General features: G+C 36.1%; 1 protein-coding gene across 10 annotated transcripts in view; it reads left to right on the top strand.

Annotated features, from left to right (window-relative positions):
- Positions 1-19,844, top strand: part of NAV3 (neuron navigator 3) — a 774,341-nt gene that overhangs the window by 543,924 nt on the left and 210,573 nt on the right. For all 10 annotated transcript variants that reach the window (XM_084876277.1, XM_084876279.1, XM_084876278.1 and 7 more), the window contains 2 exons: positions 15,941-16,013; positions 18,446-18,629. In XM_084876277.1, coding sequence (XP_084732403.1) covers positions 15,941-16,013; positions 18,446-18,629 — 257 coding nt within the window. The remainder of the gene's footprint in view (positions 1-15,940; positions 16,014-18,445; positions 18,630-19,844) is intronic.

Raw genomic sequence — 19,844 nt, 5'->3', positions numbered from 1 at the left:
TGTGTAAAGTCAGAAAAGGGAAAGAGTGGTGAGAGAATGAGCCCATTATTGAGAGGGAGGGATCAACAGATATAGATGGTTAATCTTTAGGTAGCTATAGTAGCATAAGCTATAGTACTCGGACTGAGTGAGACAGGGCAAAGTAATGTAAGTGTATGTAGCAGATGCTGCCAAATGCTACATTGCCAACTACTTGGTGTGCTGGAATGAGGAAGCTAGTTCTGGTTCTTGGACAGGCATTAATGCCTTCATGTCAACATCTGCTGTAGAGTGCTTGTGTGTTGAGGAGTAAATAAGGGATGCGGATATCCATTGAGTCTTGAATAATCTTTCTAAGAGTCTCCTGTTGAATGGAAGAATAAATTAAAAAAACATACAGTTTGAGAGGAAGGCAGGAAGAGGGTAGTTTTTGCAAGGGGGGGAAGTAAGCAGAGGAGGAGGAAACAGTCAGGAGAGAGAGGGAGGATCCAGGGAAAAAGGGAGACAAGTAATAATGCCAAATTCTGCAGCAAGTGGCAACGAAGGGAATTTGTAGTTTGTGTGGAAGATTTAATGTCAGAAAAGAATGCATTTCGCTTCGTGCCATGGGAGAATGAGATATGGTTGCATGAAGATGTGTGTTTTTTATAGTGGGTTACAGAAAAAAAAAATGAAGGAATTAAAATCAATATGATAGCAACTCCAAGTATTAGATAATACTAATATGCTCTTTTCCATGTCATTATTTAATGGCTATGTTATCATATGAAAAATTCAATTATAGTATCCAATAATAGATAGGAAAAATGCAAAAATGGTTCTTCCAAGTATCATGGATCAAAGAGTACATGTTTAAGAAAACCATGAACTTGTCCTTGAAGCAACTTATCAACACTATTGAGAGATTATGGTTCATATTTATTCAGTTTTAAAGCCATGGCTATCTTTCTTTAATAAGCTCAAGACTAAACTCATCCTGAAAAACAGAACTTAATTTGTAGGAGCTTATTCAACACTATGTTTAACTGCATCCAAAGATGAAGTTACTAATATGGACAACACCTGTTAACTAATTTCTATGTGGGTGGTATCAGGATTTGGTGAGCTTACATGAGGAAATAAGTTTGTAAACTATAAATACCAGGAATGTCCAGAATGCCCAGCAGATTAAAAATAGCATTAAAAAATGCCCAACATTCATTTGAAATGCACAGGCACAAGTGCAAGGTTCTTAGACAAAAATGTAAGACATGGAGGGGGAACATTATTTTGAAAGCAAAAATTTATTTTTAAAATACACCATTATATTTAAGGACCTTCACAAGTGCATGGAGGGATTAGGAAATTCAATTATGTTAAATAGTTGCACACCAATAATTCTATTATACGTTTTAGCTAAGGATCTGGCAAATGTGGTCACAGCTTGTCCTTCCTCTTTGCTACTTCCTCTCTTTACCTCACTCTAGTAGCTCAATTGTTTTCAGCCATAACCTTCAATTTGTTAACTCTCACATTATGTTATTGAAAACTTGATGACATGAGAATTTTTGGATTCTTCTCCTTCATATCCTTTTTATTCCTAAAAGATAGAAAATTAGGTTTCAGTCTTCCCTTAATTCTCTGATTCCATGAACCACAAAGTTGAGACTTTCAGAATAATTACCTATTGGATTTCACAAGCATCTTCATTCCACTCCTGCTGTGTACAGATCTGTACAGGGAGACCATTTCTGATATGTACTTTTATCAGTACTCTGCCCTTTAAAGTTTTAATTCTTCCTACCACTTATAATTGCTGCTATTTTAAAAGTCTTATTTAGGTAATATGAGAAGAGGAGGTTTCTAACCAAATAGGGAAGAGATAAACTATTGGAATGCTCTTAAAGGTTTAACAAAACCTTATAAATGGCATACTGTGGGATTCTAGCTCTATGACTCAGGGGAGTGGAATATTACTAAGATAGTTCATTCCTATGATTCCCTGCCATTTTTGAAACTGTTTATCTCTTTGAATGACTAGAAAAAGATAGCTGAATGAAGACAAATGCTTTATTACCAATATAGGTCTGATCTCTAACAAAAAAAATATATTAAAATCTCTACTTTCTTTAATGATTTCCTTTTCATGAAGGTTCAAACTTTGGAAGAATAATCATAAACTGCCAGTATTAAGAAATTTATATTTTAGTTATTAGAATATCACCCTGGTGATTTTTAAAACTGAGTTTGCCTCTCAAAGTTGCTCTGTATACCGATAATTGGAAGTCCAAATGAAGCAATTGAAATAACATGGAAGTGTTGAAAGAACAATGGACACTGGAATTCTAATTCTGACTCTGTGACCCAGGAATAAGAATTCAGTAAATACTCCAAGTCCCTGCCTATTTCTGCAATGAGGAAATGAGAACTGTAAGTCCATTGGAACTCTGACTTGCTAGAGTGATTTAACAAAACACCAATGGTTCTGCTTAGCATTCTATCTTAAAGATGTATTTGGGTCTTTATAACTTTTAAAACTATATTCATAGTAAGGCATGAATGATATTTCCTAAAATATAGGGTATCCTCCAAAAATGTATACATACATTTTAAATACATTTTGGGGGGAATACCATGTATATAGTCTAATTTATAAAGAAAAACAAGAGCAACATGGAAATTATATTTATCTATTCTATCTTCACCCAAGGATCTGTTTAGAGAGAGGATGGTGAAGAGAGAGAGAGAGAGACAGAGAGAGAGAGAGAGATAATAAACATCAATTGGTTGCCTCCCGCAATCTAGAATCTAGGTATGTGCCCTATGTCCCCTGACTAAGAATGGAACCCTCAACCTTTTTGGTGTGGGGGATAGAACAACACTCCAACTACTGGGCCATCAACCACGGCTGGAAATTATATTTTTTATGGGAGTTATCTGGTCTACCATTCGGATATTAAATAAACATTGACATACAAGCATGCTTTTCTATATTAATGTTGTATTATAGAATAAATGGTTTAAAGGTTCTTCTTAGGAATATTGTATTTAAATTAGTTTGTATCATTAGTAGGACAAATATAAACTGAAGTAAAGCAATTACATTTTTTTTATTGAATTCTAGATTCTATGTACATTTTTCTCTTTCTTTTTGGAGAGAAGGTTTTTCTTTTTTCTGTTTTGGAGGGAAATTCATATCCTTTATGTACATATAATAACAATTGATAAATGTTGTTAACATTTCTACTATTTATTTATTACGAGTAGCCCATTGCTCAATATCCCACGCCATAGGCTGCCTGCTGCTTCTGCAGGAGCTGGCGGGGAAGCCACAGCACTGTGGGGAGCCTCGCTGCTTCCACTGCTTCCCTGGGAGGCAGAACGAGACACTGGTGCCCATGGGAGCCAGGAGGGAACCACACTGCTTCCGCAGAAGGCAGGCACACCATCTCCTCTCTGGGCCTCTGCTCAGCCACGGAGGCTGTGGGCCAGCCCCGGGTCCCTGTCTGTGTCCACTCCAGCTTTGGGGGCTGGCCCGAGCCGGATACAGCAGGTCACAGGCCCCCCTGTCTCTGTCTCCATCTCCACTTCGGGCCTCACCTGGGTGCGCAACCTCCTCCTGTCAGGTCATGATCCATATGGCTTCCTGGCAAATGCATGGTCACCTATCACCCCAAGCATAGTCTCTTTCGCTCCTCCTCCATCCCCTTTCCCTCTGGCTATCACCACACTATTTAAATTGTGTCTATGATGACCTTCATATATATATATTGTTTTTTGCTTAACTCCTTCACCTTCTTTCATGCATCCCCCAACCACCTTTCCCTTTGACAGCTGTCAGTCTAAAGAGGCACCTATCGATACTATATATTTGAATATCAAACACTTTCCTAAACATTTAGCATGTTCTTTATCCTATAATTTAACTGAAAATGCTATAAATTGTTTCCCACCAATAGGCCAGTATCCCAGTAAACAAAAAAGTATGATCAATCCTAGCATTACAAAATGTATTCTGTTGCAATCTTTTTATAATTATAGTTTTTTAAAAAGAACTTACAGCTCCATATTTTTCAACTTCCCTTTTAAAAGTTACTTGAATAAGGAAGGGAAAAAGAAATGATATAGGTGGAATATTGTTCACTTGATCTCAGTACAGTCATTTGCAGAGTTTATCTTTGATGAGATAAATTATTTTAAAATTAGTTGACATGTCCAAGATAGTTGCTTTATGACATTATACTTAAACTGGAGGCCCAGTGCACGAAATTGCACAAGACCCAGAGTTCTGCACCATGGGACCCAGATTCCTGCCTGCCGCCACCACAAGACCCATCAATGCACCTCCTGGTGACTGGCCGTTTGGTCATTGCGGTGTTCTGTGTTACAGCCACTGGCTTTTTATAATATAGATGATTTGAATATTAGTTAAATTAAACTGACTTGTGGATAGACACACAAAAAATTGTGATGTGCCTTGTTACACTTACAATTGTATTGCCCACTTGATTTGTATTAGCCTGTTTCAAACAAAGAATATTGTGAAACCATGGCATAGAAACATTAAATTTTAGAGGTGGCCCTGAGTTCATCAATGTTAGGATCACTCTTGACTGCATGTCAATCACATTCTCATTCTCCTTCTTCAGTGTTTTGGTCCCTTCTCCCCTACCCCCCATTATTTCCAAACTTTCAATATAAATAGGCATTTTTTCTTGACTGTTATACTTGTTTCTCCTATTTACAGCAGGAATATAAACTTTGGTTAGATTGGGAGGGATTATGGGCATGTGAAATAAATAATGATTTATAGATTTTTGTAGTGAAATTATGCATTTGGCAAATAATTATTATAGCTAACATTAGCCCTATATGTAAAGATTATTTAACTATAGGACAATTTTATAGCTTTATAATAAAAGAGTAAGTAAAATTCTTTGTTTTGTTTTCTAAAACAAACTGAAAAGTAGGAATTTATTAAAAACTCACTGAGTATATCTTCAAGTCAATGAATACTAACATAATTTTAATGTTATATTTATAATACTTTCTGTTGGCAGTCATAGCTCATAATGAAGATTTAATATAATCTATAATGGACAATGAAATTGAATGATGTTCATTATCCTTTAATTATCAAATCAGTTAAAATGGAATAGTAGGGCTTTTAGCGACAAAAATTTTATCTGATAAAATCCTAATAAATTTTTCATATCTGTATATATACATTTATCTATTTGCACATATACACAGAATTCTGTTATTGCATGTATGTGTTATTATAAAGCATTCCTAGTATAAATATATATATATATGTATATATACACACACACACATATATATACATACATACACACACACACACACACACACACACACACACACATATATATATATATATATATATATATATATATATATATATGGAGCTATAAAACCAAACTCTTTATAAACATCTTCTGTTATCATACAATATAATATGTGGGAACTATTTTTATTCCCATTTCACAAATAAGGAAGTTGAAGCTTCCAAAATGTAAAACCTTTCTCAATTTCTTATAATATGTAAATTGCATAATGAGTATGTTCACACAGTTTTATTTAACTGGAAAACTTTTAATTACTATACAAAAATGATTAATTAATAAGCTGACTCCTTTTATCTAATCAGAGAGCAATTAAAACAAATAGGCAACTGAAGAGCTAAATAAAATTATTATCCTCTACTCCTCTTCATTTCCCATAACACTGACTTTGGGTGGGAAAGGAAAACATGCAGCCTAGTATTGCAATGATGTGAATCATATAGTTAATTAACCAACCTGTATCTTTACCTCCCCTTCTCTGAGGCTCAACAAATCAAAAACACAGAGGCCAAGTCCTGGAAATCTGCATATTCGCAGAACCCAGCTCACCCTTAGGCTCACTGTAGTTACAATAGCTACTGCTCTACTGAGTAGATGGTAATATCAGTTTTCTACAGCTGCTGTAACAAATTATCACAAACTTGGTGGATTAAAACAATAGAAATGTACTCTCTCTCATTCTAGATGCCAGAGGTCTGAAATAGGTATTGCAGGGCCAAAATCAAGGTGCAGCAACCCTATGGTTGGAAATCTGGAGGGAAAATCCATTCCTGGCCTCTTTTGGCTTCTGGTGACTGCAATCATTCCTTGGCTTGGGACCCCATCAATCATTCTATCAATCCATCAAGATATAGAAATGCATAGGATATTTTAGCAATTATTTGGAAATATTCACCCCTTGTAAACTTAGAATATGTATGAAACAAGTGCATTTTGCTTACTACCTCTGTCTATCTTCACACTACACAATTTCATCCTTACTTTCAACCAGATATTTATTGATCACCTATTTTGTGCCAGGCACTATATTCCTAGCTGTCAGTCATGTAGAGAGCTTGCGTCAGAGGCTGGAAATAGCTCAGTCAGAATGTCTAAATTATAGTGGAAGGAAGCATCATGAGGCAGATACTGATGGTTGAGTTTTATTTCTGACCCTGCTACTTATTAATTGTGCAAACTTACTAAAAAGTATGTCATCTCTGTAAGCCTCTATTGAGTAGGAAAAATAATATTTAATTTACCAGAGTTTATGATGAAAATGAATGAGTGTTTTTGTACTTGGAGTAATTAACAAAAATAGTTAAAACTCTATGAATTCCTTCCTGTGCTAGGTTGTTGAGTGGGGGAGGAAGAAGTAGCTTCAAAACCATTTTCCTGCTTCCATTCCTGACATATTTGTAGAGTTTTCCAACTGCAGCTGTTCACCTAGTGTGTTATGAAGTCAATATGTTATAAATGTTATTTTTAAATGAAATACACTAAAAATAAGTGTTGGGGTTTTTTTTGTTTGTTTGTTTTGTTTTTTATCAGAATTTATTGTAGACTAGAGGCCTGATGCAGGAAATTCATGCAAGGGGCTTGGCCCTCACAGCCCCAGCTGCCTCAGTCCTTGTGGCCACTGTGGTTGCCTTGGCTTTTGCATACATGGCTTCGTCAGGAAGGTCATCCAGAAGGTCATTCCACTGTTTGGCTGTCTGGTCTAATTAGCATATTATGCTTTTTTGTTATAGATAGTATGATAGAAATTGATTTCTGAAACACTTACTATCAATAAATCTGCGTATGTAGCATGTGTCATATAAAAGGTATGTCTTCAGTGCAACACTGATCATTTCTTTCTTTTGCTTGAAACATACCATTAGCTCCCATTGCTTTAAGGTTAGGTGCAGACCCTCAGCAGGGCATGGAAGATGCTCTTTGACTAGCCCTGTTTATCTCTATGGCCTTTTTTCCTGCCACTACTGTTCTCCAGATTTCAAGATTCTTGCTTCAGAGTTTCTTCCTCCTTCTCTCTCTTACATAGGTTCTTTGAACTGATTGAAGGCCACCAACCTTTGGAGTTATTTTCACAGCAGTAAACAAGAAAGTTGTGGAGACAGATTTAAATGAGTTTCAACTCTCAATATTTCCGGCTACTCTGAATTGCTTCCATGCTTTCTCAGCCATGACCAGTTCACACTGTGGTCCTTTCTCCAGTCCAGTTCATACCATATCCTCTTATTTGCTGAAATCTTCCCAACCTTTTAGGGACTAGCAAAATCTGGGGGTTCATGAGATAGGCTCTGCTTTTGACATATTCTGTCTGTGTGACCTTTAGCATGCCAATTTAATTTTCTAACACATTTCTCATTTTAAAATGCTACAATAATGGAAATTTCAGAACATAATGTCTTTATAAGTGTGTTAAATCTTAGACAATAATAACATTCTCCATTTCTTGCCCCTTGATCTCTAACTAGGAATAAACCCTTCTGCCTGCTTCTTGCTTCTTTCCAGTTGTCTGTGCTTCTCTGGCCATACTATTTTTGCATTACATTGGAATTATCTCTCTCCTATAAAATTATATATATATTTTTAAGAGGCTGGCAATGTTTTAATGAACTAATAATTGTGTTTTCCTAGTTATACTCTGATATATTTATTTATTTATGTTTTATATTTTTAAATTTTTGTTTTTTATTCACATTTACATGTGATATTATTTTGTACTAGTAGTCCAGTGAACAAATTCATGCACATTGAAAGGAAATTAATTAGAAGAAATATTTTAATAGTGCTATTGCCCCTCTCTATAATAGAAGTGTCAAACAAATTCACAATCGACAATGACATATCAAAACACCTGTGTGCAATTGGCACCAGTGAGAGCTTTATATGTGTCACATATGCACTAGTCAACTTAGCCTTTTATAGATATAGGATAAACTTACTAAATAGACCTGATTTCTGATTTAGCTAAACTTTTCCAGCCCAGTGAAACACCCCAACATCTCTTTCAGGTAATTGTCAGAAACACAGCAGTAAATATCAACATAAAGCAGGTCATACAGAGAGAAAAAAAAAGGGTAAAATATTTAACTGCCACAGTGTTTAACTAAATTCTGCACAATGAGAAAACCTGAAGCCATTTTCAAGGTCCACAATTTCTTCTTTTTCATTTGGGTCAAGTTTCTAAGCTTTCTAAGTCTCCGTTTTCTGACTAATAAAAAGAAAATAGGATTCTACTGAATCTCCAATCTACCTACTCTAGGACTTCTGTGAGGATCAAATGAGATGAGGCATAGGAAAACACTTCACAGACATTTGGTTAAAGCATAAATGTTTCTACCTGGCTGTAAAGCAAGTGGTATCCCTGGCCTGAAGAAACTCCAAGGTGGCTAGGCAGGAGGGAGAGGAAGGCAGGTGTTGCCATGTGACACCATTACCCAGCTCCTAAAGCCACTGTTTCCAGGCTGGGCTGTGCTGTGAACTGCATTTTGGGCCATGTGGTTGGCAGTGTCATCTGTGATTTGGTGGAGTGCTGCTCTGTTCATCAGGCATATCGGCCTATACTTTTCTTTCTTTGCAGCATCTTTAGCTGGTTTTGGAATTAGGATAACACTAGTCTCATAAATTGATCTTGGGAATCTTCCCTCCTCTTAAAGTTTTTGGAATAGTTTGAGAAGGATAGGTGTTAATTCTTCTTTGAATGTTTGGCATAATTCATCTGTGAAGCCATTTGGTCCAGGACTTGTGTTTTGGGATTTTCAATTATTATTACCCTGTTTCCCAGAAAATAAGACAGTGTCTTATATTAATTTTTGCTTCCAAAGATGCTCTAGGTCTTATTTTCAGGGGATGTCTTATTTTTCCATGAAGAAGAATACGGTACACATTTATTGTTAAATGAAGATAAAGGAAATTTATTACCTGTATACGGTACAGTAGTACAGTAGTTGTCAACACAAACCAGACAAACTGTGAATCCTACACTATCAAGAATTTACTCATTTATTCAATGACAATCATGTCATCATCTTCTGGAACATCATCATAACAATCCAATTCCTGAATTTCCTGGTGAATTTCTTGTGACTCCATTTCTTTCAGAATCAGTAGACCAAATCTCTCATGTTTAGCCTAAGGGGGGCCTTATTTTTGGGGGGATTCCATATATTTCACTCAGAAGGAAACCTGTAAGTAGGTCTTATTTTCAGAGGATGTCTTATTTTCGGGGAAACACGGTATTATTATTACTGCTTTGATTTAATTAGTTGTAATTGGTCTCTATTCATTTATCCACTTCTTCCAGACTGTCCAGTTTGTTGGCATATAGTTGTTCATAGTAGTTTCTTTAAAAAAAAAAAAAAAAAAAAAAATATATATATATATATATATATATATATATATATATATATATATATATATATATATATATTATTGATTTTTTTACAGAGAGGAAGAGAGAGGGATAGAGAGCTAGAAACATTGATGAGAGAGAAACATCAATCAGCTGCCTCCTGCACTCCCCCTACTGGGGATGTGCCCACAACCAAGGTACATGCCCTTGACAGGAATCAAACCTGGGACCTTTCAGTCTGCAGGCTGAAGCTCTATCCACTGAGCCAAACCGGTTTCGGCTCATAGTAGTTTTTTATAATCCTTTGTATTTCTGTCAGTTGTTACTTCTCTTCCATTTATGATATTACTTATTTGGTTCTTTATTTTTCTTGATGTGTCTGATTAAAGGTTTTTTTATCAATCTTGTTTATCTTTTCAAAGAACCATCTATTTGTTTCATTCATCTTTTGTGTTGCCTTTTAGACTCCATTTCATTTATGTCTATTCTAATCTTCATTATGTCTTTCCTTCTGCTTGTTTTGGGCTTTGTTTGTTGATCTTTTTTTAGTTTAAGTATAAGTTTACATTGTTTATTTTCCATTTTTCTTGTTTCTTGAGATAGGCCTATATTGCTATAAATTTCCCTCTTAAGCCTGACCCATAGAGTTGGGGTTATGAAATTTTATTTGACTCAACGTATCTTTTGGTTTCTTCCTTGACCTCATTGTTAACCTACTCATTGTTTTAGTAACATGTTATTTAGCCTCCATGTTTTTGTGTGTTTTTTATATTTTTTTCTTGTAATTGATTTATAGTTTCATACCATTATAATTGGAGAAGATGCTTGATATGTTTTCAATCTTCTTAAATTTATTGAAACTTGTTTTTATGGCCTAACATGTGGTCTGTTCTGGAAAATGTTCCATGTGCACTTGAAAAAAAAAATGTATATTCTGCTGCTTTGGGATGAAATGCTCTAAAAATATCAATTGAATCCATCTCATCCAATGTGTCATTTAAGGCCACTGTTCTCTTGTGGATTTTCTAACTGGAAGATCTATCCATTGATGTCATTGGGGTGCTAAAGTCCCCTGCTATGACTGGATTACTGTCAGTCTCTCCCTTTATGTCCATCAACATTTGTTTTATATATTTAAGTGCTCCTGTGCTGGATGCATAAAGATTTACAAAGCTACATCCTCTTTTGTGATTGCTCCTTTTATCATTATGTAATTTCCTTCTTTGTCCTTTCTATAGCCTTGGTTTTAAAGTCTATGTTGTCTGATGTGAGTATTGTTACCCCAGCTCCCGCCCCCCTCCCAGCCCTGCATTTGCATGAAAAATCTTTTTCTATCCCTGTTAATAGGTGTGTGTCTGAGTGTATGTGTGAGGGTCAAGCTGCATACAGATCCAGGCCTGGATCAGGTCATCAAAATGCCCAAGGCACCCCTAGAGCCACCACTGCCTGCTGGTAGACCCACTATTGCCTGCTGGCAGTCTTTTAGGCTCAGCCACTGAAAGAACCTGGGCAGTACATGAGTTTATGAGGCAGGTTCTCAGGGAAGTACCAAGTAGGGGCAAGTGGCATTCACCAGGTTAATACTGATTCAAACTCGGCTCTAGGTCTGGATCGGAGGCCACTCAGCCAAAGTCTCAGGGTACACTGAGGCCAGCCACCACCCACCTGTGGCCTTCAGACCTTTTTGTTGGGGAGTGGTCTCAGAGAGTTATCAGGGTGGAGCTAGTGCAGTGTTCTAGGCTAATGCCTGGGAGCAGTCCCAACACAGGAATGGTTGGAGTCACTGAGAAAATAGGCTTTACCCTAAAGCCACACAATTCAGTTTCTTTCTGTGTGTCTCTGGCACATACCCCTCCCCCCCACCTGAGCTTGCCTGGAATTCTTCTAGAGTTTCTCAGGAAAGAAATGCAATGCAGGCTAGGCCCTTGGCAGGGTAGGGCCTCAGGGAGTTGTCAGGGTGGGGCTAGTGCAGCTCTCAAGGCAAATGCCTTGAGGGGAATGCTGGGGATGGCAAAGATGGCCTCTGTGGGCTGTGAGGAGACTCTGTACAAGAACATTGGCGGCTGTCTTCTCCCTGAAGCCACACAACTCATTCTCTCCCTGGTGTGACTCCAGCATCCTCTGAGCTGCTATCCTCTCACCAGAACCAGGGTGAGTGCCTGCAAGTTGGATTTTGTGTACTTCCCTTTCAAGAGGACCCCTGGGTTTCCAGCAGGCTCCCATCTCTCCCAGGCAGATGGAATCCCCACCGATTTCACTGCCTGATGCTATAGGGGCTCTTCTTCCTGGCACTGGTTCTCTGGACAGTTGAGCCCTGCATGAGGTTAAAACCCTCCACTTCTCTTTTGTAAATCCTTAGTTATAAGACTTCTCTTCAGTTAGACTTCAGATGGTTGCCTAGGTGGCCTGTTTTATAACCTAGTTATACTTTTTATGTGGTGGTGAGAGATGAATGCAAATTTTTTTCTAATCCACCATCTGGATTGCTCTCCACCATACTTTATTTAAGTTGTAATATTTAGGTTGTTTTGTGGGTATTTAGGTTGATTCTAATTTGGTATTATTAGCAATCTCAAGTAAATTTCTTTGGTGAACATTGGAGTGCTTTTGTGAACATTGAAGTGTTTGTCTCATTATCCCTTTGGAATAAATTCCTTGAAATAGTGGGATTAACTGGAGAGGAAGTTCTCTCTTTCTTTGCAAAATGAGCCAGGCTTTGTACAGCCACAAACTTACTCTAAAAGAAGGAATAAAAAGTCCTCCATATTGTAATTTTCTCTGTTTATCTACAAGAAAGGTAGTGGGTCTGCTCACGTGGGAATGAATAAAAAGCTGACAATACTGCATAGCAGGTACCAGGTGAATAGAAAAGATCTCTAGTGTCCACCAGCCGAATTCTTTGAGAAAGGAAGAGAGGAGTGAACTGATAATTGAGTTGTTAACGAAAAAAACCATTGAAACCTGTAAAGAATTTTTTAATGAGTTTATTTGAGCCAAAACTGTCGACAATTGCCGGGAAGCAAAACCTCAACGGATTGAGATAATGCTCCGAAGAAAGGCGGGTTACATTTCTCTATTTATACACCGAAATCAAAGGAGGGACATAGGTGAGTTACATGAAATTCATTGGTGATGGAGTAAGGAGGCGGGAGAAAGCAAAGTGGTGGGAAACTCCTGGGATTGGATAAAAAGTAAAATGATGGACGTGTACTCAGGTGAGTGCAGGAACAATTAACATGATAAAGAAGGAATTTGAGGCATCTGTCCTGGTGCCCACCACATTTGGTTGTTCCCCAGGGGCTCCGGAAAAAAGGGAAGTTACAAGTTACCCAGACATCTCACAGATATGTTAGAGTCAGAAAGGCAAATGGGCTCAGTAAAAAGATCAAAGTTGATCTTTGTCTGGGAAATATCTGGGACATGACTACCTACTATAACCTGTTAGATATTTTAATTTTCAAACCATCTTTTGTGGTTATCTTAGGTCTCTGGGTTTGCAAGACTGCCACGCAGGCCTTCCCTGAGCTTGTCAGGTTAGCATGTGGCTTTTTTCTTTCACAGAGTGAAAATCAACATCTTAATCAATTTTAATTAATACAAAATTATGTATCATTTTAATTCACCAGACAACTTTATATGTGATTGAAATTGTGGGCTAAAATCTATATAACTATTTAAATTTTATGATAGGGTGGGTGTTTGCTTAACCTGAGCCATCTTATCTATTTTATTTTTAGTTGACATTACATTTATTTAATTTATTTATATAATGACACTAAAAGTACAAGTTTATCATGAAAAATAGAAGAAAGATAAGAACAGTTCATATTCTTCTAGACATTCTCTAAGTATAACTCCCAAAGCAGTACCTAGCACTTGAGACGTGCCCTTACCAGAATTCATTGTGTCTGTAGAGGGAACTCAGTCTGTGAAGTGTTATGCCTGCTTACAGGTTTACAGTCACTTAACTTTCTATATTGCAGTAATTTTAGAGAATCCAAGAGGCAACAGAGGTTTTTCAATTGCAGGCTAAATTCAGCTCTGTAAATATAATTGCAGTAAGTAAAGATTGGTCAGGGCACATATGGCAGGCAACTCATTGATGTTTCTCTTTCACATTAATGTCTTTTTCTCTCTCCCTTTCCCCCCTTTCTCTCTCTCTCTAATCAATTAAAAAACCATCTCCTCGGGTGAGGATATATATATGAGATGTTTATACACACACACACACACACACACACACACATATATATATACACACACACATATGAACAAACAAATAAACATGCCTGTGAAAACTCAACAAACATCTCTATATCCCACAAGCAAGAGAGAGTGAGGAGAGAGAAATCAAGATCATATGATGAGATCATTTGATACTTATCTTCCTCTGACACACTTATTTCATATATCATCATCTTCTCCAGGTCACTCCATGCTGTCTCAAAAAATATCCCTTTTCTTTTTTATATCTGCATAATATTCCATGATGTAAATGTACCACAGATTTTTTTATTTTTTTATCCACTCATCTACTGATGGTCACTTAGGTTGCTTCCAAATCTTAGCTATTTTAAACTGTGCTGCTATGAACACAGGGGTGCACATAGTCTTTCTGATTGGTGTTTCAGATTCCTTAAGATATATTCCTAGAATTGGGATCACTGTGTCAATGGAAGTTCCATTTTTACTTTTTTGAGGAAACTCCACACTGTTGTCCACAGTGGCTGCATCAGTCTGAATTCCCACCAGCACTGTACTAGTGTTCCCTTTTCTCCACACCGTGGCAGCACATGCCATTTGTTGATTTGTTGATGATAGCTATTCTAACAGGTGTGAGGTGATAGCTTATCGTTGTTTTAATTTGTGTCTCTCGGATGATTAGTGACTTTGAGAATTTTTTTCATATGTCTCTTGGCCTTGTGTATATCCATTTTGGAGAAATGTCTATTTAGATCCTTTTGACAAAGGAGGGAAGAACATACAATGGAATAAAGACAGTCTCTTCAATAAATGGTGTTGGGAAAATTGGACAGGTACATGCAAAAAAATGAAACTACTAATTTACATCATACACAAGAATAAACTTAAAATGGATAGAAGACTGAACTGTAAGTCATGAAGCCATAAAAATATTAGAAGAAATTATAGGCAGCAAAATCTCAGACATCTCTTGTAGCAATATGTTTACAGATACATCTCCTAAGGCCAAGGAAACTAAGAAGAAAATAAACAAATGTGACTCCATCAAAATAAAAAGCTTCTACACAGCAGAAGAAACCATCAGAAAAATGAAAAGGGAGCCAATTGCATGGGAGAACATATTTGCCAATGATACACCTGATAAGTTGTTAATTTCCAAAATATATAAGGAACTAATTCAACTTAACAAAAGGAAGACAAAACAATCCAATTTAAAAAAAGGGAGCCAAATATTTACTTTAGATCTCCTATTTACTTTAGAAATTCAAGATTTATGGAATACCAAAAAACTCAGGGAGAGGATTTATAAAGAACTGAAATTTTCTAGTTCCCTACACTCTTTAAAAAAAAAAGACTTAGATTTTTAACTTTGCTGTCAAACACAATGGCCACTATAGAGACCAACCTGTGAATTAACCTAAATCTGTAGTTTCAATATGATAACCATCTTGTAATTCTGTTGTTACAAGCTGGTTTATCATATTGAAATTATTTAAAAGCCATGGTATCACTCTTAAATTCCAAAGGCAATACCTATATTTAATCCAAGAATCACTCAACTGTAAGAAATACAAATACAGCTTTTAAAATGAAGATTTCCTGTGGTTTAGGATGAGACCATGCTTCATTCTGCTCAGGTTGTATCAACCTTTTGTCCATTTTATGTATCTTTAGGCATACTTACCAAATATCACTTGTTGAATCTCAAATACCCACATCCTAACATTCCAAAACTCACACAAATCAGAGTCTCCAACTTTATGGATGACTTAGTTGAGATTCCTTTGTGAAGCAATCTCACTTGTGGGTCATAAAAATCAAGCTTTATGTAAAGTAGGTGGGTTGCTGATCTGTAAGAATGCCCAGGCCTTTATGAATTGTTTGTAAGCTGGACAGTGCAAGCTTTATTTTCCTTCTGTAATTAGCCAAAATAATTCTAGTGAAATTCTGGTAAAGATCTCTAGTATGAAATGAATGTAAAGTATTCATTCTTTCTCTCCGGTTTCATTCTAGCTCATTTATTTATTTGAAAACAATCCTCTAAGTTGCTTTTCCACTGCTTTTCGTGTTACAGATTGAGAATGTTGACGTCTGCCTTAGTTTTCTGGCAGCCAGAGGAGTAAATGTCCAGGGTCTATCTGCTGAAGGTAAGAAAAAGTCTGATTGTTGCAAATGATGCCATGTTTGTAAAAGATTTTTTCATAATGCAAGAAATATAAATTGAGAGTTCATAGCTTCTCAATACAATAAAGAAAATGAGTAGAGTTTCTACACTAAGAGGAACATAAATGCAGTGGTTATTAATGTGTGCTTTAATTAACTGCTCTTTACATTACTAAGTATATGGGAGGGGAGAAAATTAACAAAGCAGCTTTATGATATTACCAGTGTATAGTATTTTTAAGAGTCTTAACTAGAGGAATGGATGGATGGATGATGCTGGATAATAAATATATGGACCTAAATATAGGTAATAATAGTGTAATTAATATTTCAATATTTTATCAATAACATTTCTCTAATATGATCAAGTTCATAATCCTACTTTAAATATTTGGTAATTTTAAATAAGTCATCATGAGCTCTAAGATAATTATCACTAACAGTATTCAATAATTCCAAAGGCTTTAACGTCATTAAGGTTTAAAAGATCATCATGAAAGGTAAATATAGAAAAGTTGAAAAAGACTGAACTAGTTCTGTCATTTTTTTTTCTGAATCTGTCTGTTTCTTCCATATACATACTTAGGAAAATTTTTCAAGTAACTGCTAACAAAAAGCAATGGTTAAAGTTATGAAAGCAAGTCTTTTGAGACCTGCATCTACAACAAGCATTTTAATGAGAATATTAATCATTACATAAAAAGTTCTACTAGCTGCTGTCAAACACTTGGACCATTTAGATTGGTTAATGTTTCTACTATGATCAGTTTGCTCTGAAAAGGATTTCATCCCCACAGGTACTAGAAATGTTAGACAATTCTATATTTTAAAATTTTGCTATCATTGGAAAAAGAGGAATTGTATGGCTTTCTCAAACATAACAAGCATTTAATAGAATTATTTACTTTTCTCAATTTTCTTCTATATTTAAATTTTCTTTTATTTTACATTTTTATTATATTTATATTTTATGTCTGATATTAAATTACATATTTAATGGCCAAAGAACGTAGGCTCAAACCTATCTGGGGGTTCTGTTACTTAGAATAAAATTTGAGGAAATTCTCCAAGATAATATTTTACTTATCTGTGGTTAAAAGCAAGCTAAATAATGCTGCCATCATATATATTGCTTCTCACATAACATCCTTTATTAACATAAACCTATTGATATTAATTTATCTTCTAAAATACACAAATGCTCAAAATGACTTTCAAAAGTATCTAAAGTAGTTAAACATGCATAATAATAAAACAAGACAAATTTTAAAACTCTTTAAGATCATTCAGGCTTACAGAAGAAAATACTTTCTTATGTTGATCAAACCAACTGTTCTGTATTATGGCAATTGTGAGGAATGTTTAGGTAAGACAAATAGAAGAAAAACTCAGTCTCATTTTATATGAATAATTCAACTGCATGGTTTGTATGCACCATCAGAGAGCAAGAATTCAAAATAGTTTATTAATGTTCCTAAACTCTATGAAGGAGACATCAAAATCTGATCTCACAGGGAACGTGCTTTATTTCCAATATCAAATTTTATTTAAAATATGACTGCTAGTAGGATAGCCTTATTTTAAGCTTTACTTCCATCTCTTTTCCTAATTTTAAAATTATAACTACAAGAGAAAAATCTAGTCTCAGATTGTAGCTTACTTTGTGCATTTAATTTTTTATTCAATATTAGGAAATTTACTCAGGAGACTCATGTGTTAGAATTAGGATTTTTATTTGCATTTATTCAATTATGTTGTCTAAATCCATGAGTACATTGATCTTTATTATTTATTGATATGTACCATGAATTAAAAATAAAAGAATTGGACCATTAAAAACTGATACCTATGATGTACTCAGCTTTTGAGCATAAATAATGTATTTTAATAAATTGTTTGATGGGTAATTTAGAAGGCATGTTGACTGCTATAAATTCAATTGCTATTATAAGATGCGCTCAACCCCTCATTACTTACAATTCAGGGACAATGACATTTAAGTGACTTTCTTTCTCCGGTTTATAGCCACCACAGTTTTGGTAACAGCTGTGTGTATTTGTGAGGGAAGGAGAGTGCTGAATCAAATGACAGAGACAGAGAGCCCATCCATTTCCAAGAAGCTAACTCTAGGAAAAGTGTAGTTCGGTCAGCAAAGAACATCACTCAAGGAAACTTTGTTCTCTGTGCTCTCCATCCCTTCCCTTTCTCCCTGAAATTCCAAGTATTTAGAAATGTTCACGTGTTAGAAATTCAGATTTGTTTGAAACTGTGACCGAGAGAGTCAAGTTGCATTTTTCTCTTTGTAGATACAGTCTTAGCTAAGGGAATGGCATCTAGAATGTCATTTATAAAAATATAAAAATAAAACCACATTCATTCCGTATGATACTGTTTTTATATTTTCCCTTTGATGCAGAAATAAGAAATGGAAACTTAAAAGCCATTCTAGGGCTGTTTTTCAGTTTGTCTCGCTACAAACAGCAGCAGCACCATCAGCAGCAGTATTACCAGTCCCTAGTGGAGCTCCAGCAACGGGTCCCTCACACCTCTCCTCAGGCAGAAGCCAGCCAGGCCAAAGCCCAGCAAGACATGCAGTCCAGGTAAGGCAGGGAAGCAGGGCAGGTGTTTAAAATCAACTTATAGGTACAGCTTGTTTTTAACAAACTGTTGTTTGTGATTTTATATATATATATATATTTATGTAGTTCTGTCAATGAGATGGGATTATTTGACTAACATTGTAGACGTTAAAACCACTTTTCTTTGGTGGGATGAGCAACACTTATCACTTGTTAGGTGACACATTTTATGTTTGTTTCCTAAAAATGATTATGGTTTGTATCAAAGTGCGTGGTGTCTTTCTTGTTAAATAATATAGCATGGTCTCTTCCTTCCGCAAATTCCTTTATTGTTTAGAATGTGCTGTTGAATCCTACTCTCCAGTTGTGTAGGTATCTTTCGTTGACACATTTGATGGGCTGAATCACTGAATCGGTCAAAAATTTCAGTTCTGAGAAACAGGAATTTGAGTGTTTGAATACATACTGTTTCTGATGTGAGATTGTGTGTGTGAGTGATTGTGTATGTGTGTTTATATACACACAGGTATACATTTGTCTGACTGGAGTCTATTGGTACATGTAGACACAGCCTAGGGCGTGCCCAACCCGTCTCACCCAGTTTCACCCTGCCAGCCACCTTCTAATTAATTTACTTTCAATGTGCATGAATCTGTGCACCGGGCCTCTGATTTATTATATTTACTAGAGGCCTGGTGCACAAAATTCATAAATTCATGCACTGGGGTTTGTGTGGGGGAGGGTCCCTCAGCATGAACCCTCTCTCAGTCTGGGAACCTACTGGAAATGCCCAACTGATGGCTTAGGCCCACTCACCGTCATCCTTAAGCTGGCAGTCAGACATCCTTACTGCTGCTGCGCTCCGCCAGCCCTGAGCCCAGCTTATGGCTGAATGGTGCTCACCATGTGGGAGCGCACTGACCACCAGTGGGCTCCTGTGTTGAGCATCTGCCTTTTGGTGATCAGTGTGTATCATAGTGACCAATTGTTCTGCCGTTTGGTCAATTTGCATATTAGCCTTTTATTATATAGGATTGTTTATTATTAGCACTTTCTCCTCTCTAGGGGACAGCAATATTTTTATATTTTAGTCATTTGTTGTAGTCCAAGAACTACCATAATAATAAAATAACTTATTATCATTATTATTATTATTATTACTATTATTTATTGATTTGAGTGAGAGAGGAAGGGGAAGAGAAATGCAGAGAGAGGAAAAAAAAATATGGATTTTTT

This window comes from Pipistrellus hanaki (genome assembly GCF_964339955.1).
Source record: "Pipistrellus hanaki genome assembly, chromosome: 3".
Classification (NCBI taxonomy): domain Eukaryota; kingdom Metazoa; phylum Chordata; class Mammalia; order Chiroptera; family Vespertilionidae; genus Pipistrellus; species Pipistrellus hanaki.
The sequence above is the reverse complement of the archived record's forward strand: the minus strand, read 5'-3'. Positions and strand labels throughout refer to the sequence as shown.